Raw genomic sequence first — 4,379 nt, 5'->3', positions numbered from 1 at the left:
TAGTTGATAATTTTGTGGGTGATCTCGTTTAATTCTGTGTTTGTTTGTTGAAGGTTGTTGGTCTGAGGCTTGCTAGTTTAGGGCGGAGCCGAGAGAAGAAACATCGTTAAGTAGCCAAGCAAAAGCCGGATTTGGAGGAACAATTAAGGCTGAAGGCTGCCAAGGTTTCAGAATTGGAGAGTAAACTAGCTGGGGTTGAGAAAGATTTAAAATTGATGAAGGAGAATTATGCCAAAGAGGTTGAAGATGTTAAAAAGAAGGAAGCGGATCTGTCTAGTATGAGTACTCGGGTAGTGGAGTTGACTGCAGAATTTAAAAGCTTAGAAAAGAGTAAGGAGACAGCGATCCTGGACTCCTTCATTGAGGGTTTCGAAAGAGCTTCTCTGCAAGCCAGGTTCTTGGCTCCTAATGTTGATCTTGATCAGATGGACCCTGGTAAGATTGTTCGTGACGGGGTTATGGTTGAAGATGATGGTGCTGAAGAGGAGGAGGATGAAAATAGTTGATTTAGTGTGTATGTTTGGTTAAAACATGTATTTTGGTGGGTTACTTTGCTCCTATAGTGAGCTTTTGACTGTACTGTGTATGAAATAGTTTTATTTTGTTTTTGGTTATGTGACTTTGATGAAAACATATATATTGATAGGTGTATTTTGCATAGTTTCTGATTGGCGATTATTCTGAATGATATGGCTTTCGATTAGAATCGAATGTTTTGTATTCTAGATAAATTTTGAATGATTGCGTGTTGAGTAGAATTAGAAAATTTTGGGAAAGTTTTGAAATATTGGTTTCCAATTTGGATTGGAATTCTGTGTGAATGATCGGATTCCGATGTAGATTGGGTATGTAAAAAAAAATTTATTTTTTAATGATCGACTTCTGAAGTAGATCGGATAGACTGTGTTGTCGGATTCCGATTTGAAGTCGGCAGTCGGATTGAATGAGTGATAGATTCTGTTCAGATTTGATTGATTGCTTCCGAGTTTAATCGGAATCCGTTTTAAGGTCGGCAGTCGGATTGACTGTTAGGTTCCGAATGACCTATTTGATCAATGTTAATAGTATCTGATTTGTCGGAATGATAGTATAGGTGAAAATGATATGTATATGAAAATGAAATGGAAATTATGAAATGGAAAAAATATTGATGTGATAAAGTTGGGGATCTACTTATTAAAGAACCCTTGATGTCTAGGGCCCAGGTAGGCTAGCCTCGTTAAAACCTCTCCAAGCAAAATCCTTGTGGGAAAAATCTTGGCAGTAGGAAAAAGAGTACTCGCCTGTCCCTGGTATTAGCTGTAATATAACTTTAGGGAAGATACATTTCAAGTGCTAGGGAGATCTTTACCCTCTAGTGTTTGTAGTCGATAAGCTCCATTGCCGATTACTTCTATGACGCGGTAAAGGCCTTCCCAATTAGCTGCTAGTTTGCCATGTGCTGGTGGTTTCCTAGCTTGTTCTGTTTTTTGGAGCACGAGGTCGTGGACTTGGAAAGACCTTGGTTGAGTTTGTTTGTTATATCTTCGGGCAATGTGCTGCTGCATGGCTAAATGTTTGATTGCTGTGGACGACCTTAGTTCTTCAATAAGATCAAGTTCGGTTTGCCTGGCCATGTCTTGTGTAGTTTGATCAGCCAACTCTGTGCGTAGTGAGGATTGAGAGATCTCCACGGGTATCATTGCGTCTGAGCCGTAAACTAAGCGGAAAGGTGTCTCCTTTGTGGTTGAGTGTATTGTTGTATTGTATCCCCATAGGATTTCTGGGATAAGCTCGGCCCAGAGGCTTTTTGCATCGTCCAGCTTCTTTCTTAGAGCATGTAATATTACTTTATTTGCGGCTTCAGCTAGCCCGTTTGTTTGTGGGTGCTCTACTGATGAGAAATGGTGTTTGATTTTCAAGTTCTGCAAGAAAGATGTAAATTTTTTATCGGCAAACTGGCGACCATTATCGGTGATAATGTGCCGAGGTATGCCGAATCGACAAATAATATATTTCCAAACAAAAGAAAGCATTTGTTGTGATGTAATTTTGGCTAGAGGTTGTGCCTCTATCCATTTGGAGAAATAATCAATTGCTACCACAAGGAATTTAACCTGACCTGCTGCTGTGGGGAAAAGTCCGAGGATATCTATGCCCCATTGGTTGAACGGCCAACTAATCTCAGAGCAGTGTAGGGGTTCAGCCGGGAGATGTGTAATCGAACTGTGTTTTTGGCAGCTGTTACAGCTTTTAACTTTTGCTTGGCAATCCTGTCGTATTGTTGGCCAATATAATCCAGCTCTGAGGATTTTCGAATACAGACTTCGGGCTCCGAGGTGTGTACCACAGATCCCTTCATGTGCTTCAGCAAGTGCAAGCTCGGCTTCTGATCTGCAAAGACATTTGAGTAATGGATGGGAAAATCCTCGTCTATATAGGCAATTATTAAAAATTGTATAAAAGGAGGCTTGTCGGCGGAAATGCCGAGCATTTTTGACGTCGCCTGGAAAGACCCCTGTCTGGAGATATTGTATGAATGGGGAGCTCCAATCTGTTTCCTGTGTTACACTTAAGACATATGTTAGTTCAACGCTTGGATTGAGTAGTTTTGACTGATAAAGCGACGACCTTTTTGGTTGAGTACTGGCGAGCTTAGACAGAATGTCAGCTCGGCCATTGCTCTCCCTTGGTATGTGCTGTATTTCATATTTGGTAAATTTTGAAAGTAAATTGTGTACGACATCCAGGTATTTAGAGAGCAAGGGGTCCTTTACTTGGTATAGGTTGTTTACATGTTGGACGACAAGTAAGGAGTCGCAGTATACCTTAAGTTCAGTGATGTTAAGGTCGGCAGCGAGTCTTAGGCCGGCAATTAATTCCTCGTACTCACTTTGATTGTTGCTCGCCTTAAATGAGAAGTTGAGGGAATGTTCGATGACGTTGCCGTGGCCATCATCAAGTATAATACCTGCGCCACACCCGTGTGGGTTAGAGGACCCGTCGACGTATAAAGACCATTCGATGTAATCTTCAGTTATATTCGGTACTGAGAACTCGGCGATAAAGTCGGCCAAAAACTGTGATTTGATGGATGCTCGGCCTTCGTACTTGATATCGAATTCCGATAGTTCCACCGACCATTTGACTAGTCGGCCAGCCAGTTCAGGCTTCTGGAGCACTTGTCGCAAAGGTTGATCTGTTCTAACATGGATTTCATGGCTCTGAAAGTATGGTCGGAGTCTTCTGGCTGAGAAGACAAGCGCGAGTGCCAGCTTCTCAATGCTCGGGTAACGAAGCTCGGCGTTCTGTAAGGTCTTGCTGGTGAAGTAGATTGGGAACTGTTTCTTCTCCCTTTTTGCGACAAGAGCAGAGCTTATAGCCCAGTTAGTGACAGACAAATATAAGAATCGTGGCTCCCCTTGTAGGGGTGTGTGTAAAATTGGTGGTTTTGAAAGAGTTTCTTTTAAAGTTGTAAATGCCTGTTCACATTCATCAGTCCATTGGAAAGCTTTTTTTGTTTTTAAAGTTTGGAAAAAACATGAAGATTTATAAGCTAGGCAAGGTAAGAATCTAGAAAGTGTAGCAAGTCTCCCTGTTAACCGCTGGACTTCCTTGATGGTTTGTGGGCTTGTCATGTTTACAATAGCTCGGCATTTTTCAGGATTTGCTTCAATACCTCGGCTAGTGAGCATGAAGCCGAGGAATTTACCACTTTGAACCCCAAATGCGCACTTTTCATGATTTAACCGCATGTTGTATTTTCTTAGCTGTCCGAAGATTTCTGTGAGGTCGTCAAGGTGGTTATTGCCGATCTTTGTCTTGGCGACCATATCGTCTACGTAGACTTCGATGTTCCTGCCGAGTTGTTTGGTGAAGATTTTGTCCATCAGACGCTGATATGTCGCACCTGCATTCTTAAGGCCAAATGGCATGACTTTATAACAATAGTTTCCATATTCAGTAATAAAGGCCGTCTTATTTTGGTCGGATGGGTGCATTTGGATCTGGTTATAACCAGAATAGGCATCCATGAAGCTGAGCTTTTCAAAACCAGAGGCATTATCAACTAAACAATCAATAGAGGGCAAAGGGTAGGAATCTTTGGGGCATGCTTTGTTGAGATCGATGAAATCAACACACATGCGCCATTTACCATTATGTTTTTTAACCATGACGACGTTTGCCAGCCATGTTGTGAATCTGATTTCTCGGATGAAACCCGCGTTGATGAGCTTCTTGGTTTCTTCTAGGGAAGCTTGCTTTCGGTCGTGCCCGAGATTTCTCTTTTTCTGTGCTACAGGTCGGATAGATGGATCTAGTGCTAACTTGTGTGATATGATGGATGGATCGATGCCTGGCATATCAGCTGGGGTCCACGCGAATAGGTCGGCGTTTTG

General features: G+C 42.0%; 1 protein-coding gene across 1 annotated transcript; it reads right to left on the bottom strand.

Annotated features, from left to right (window-relative positions):
• On the bottom strand, window positions 1,329–4,013 carry LOC107607039. Its single transcript, XM_016309028.1, has one exon. It carries the CDS (start codon window positions 4,011–4,013, stop codon window positions 1,329–1,331), a length of 2,685 nt encoding a protein of 894 aa, XP_016164514.1.

The sequence above is a fragment of the Arachis ipaensis genome, chromosome B07, assembly GCF_000816755.2.
Source record: "Arachis ipaensis cultivar K30076 chromosome B07, Araip1.1, whole genome shotgun sequence".
In the NCBI taxonomy this organism is placed as follows: domain Eukaryota; kingdom Viridiplantae; phylum Streptophyta; class Magnoliopsida; order Fabales; family Fabaceae; genus Arachis; species Arachis ipaensis.
The sequence above is the reverse complement of the archived record's forward strand: the minus strand, read 5'-3'. Positions and strand labels throughout refer to the sequence as shown.

What these genes read in the sequence shown, in the direction of transcription:
- LOC107607039 (XM_016309028.1), bottom strand. Translation starts at nt 4,013, where the DNA reads ATGGATGCCTATTCTGGTTATAACCAGATCCAAATGCACCCATCCGAC.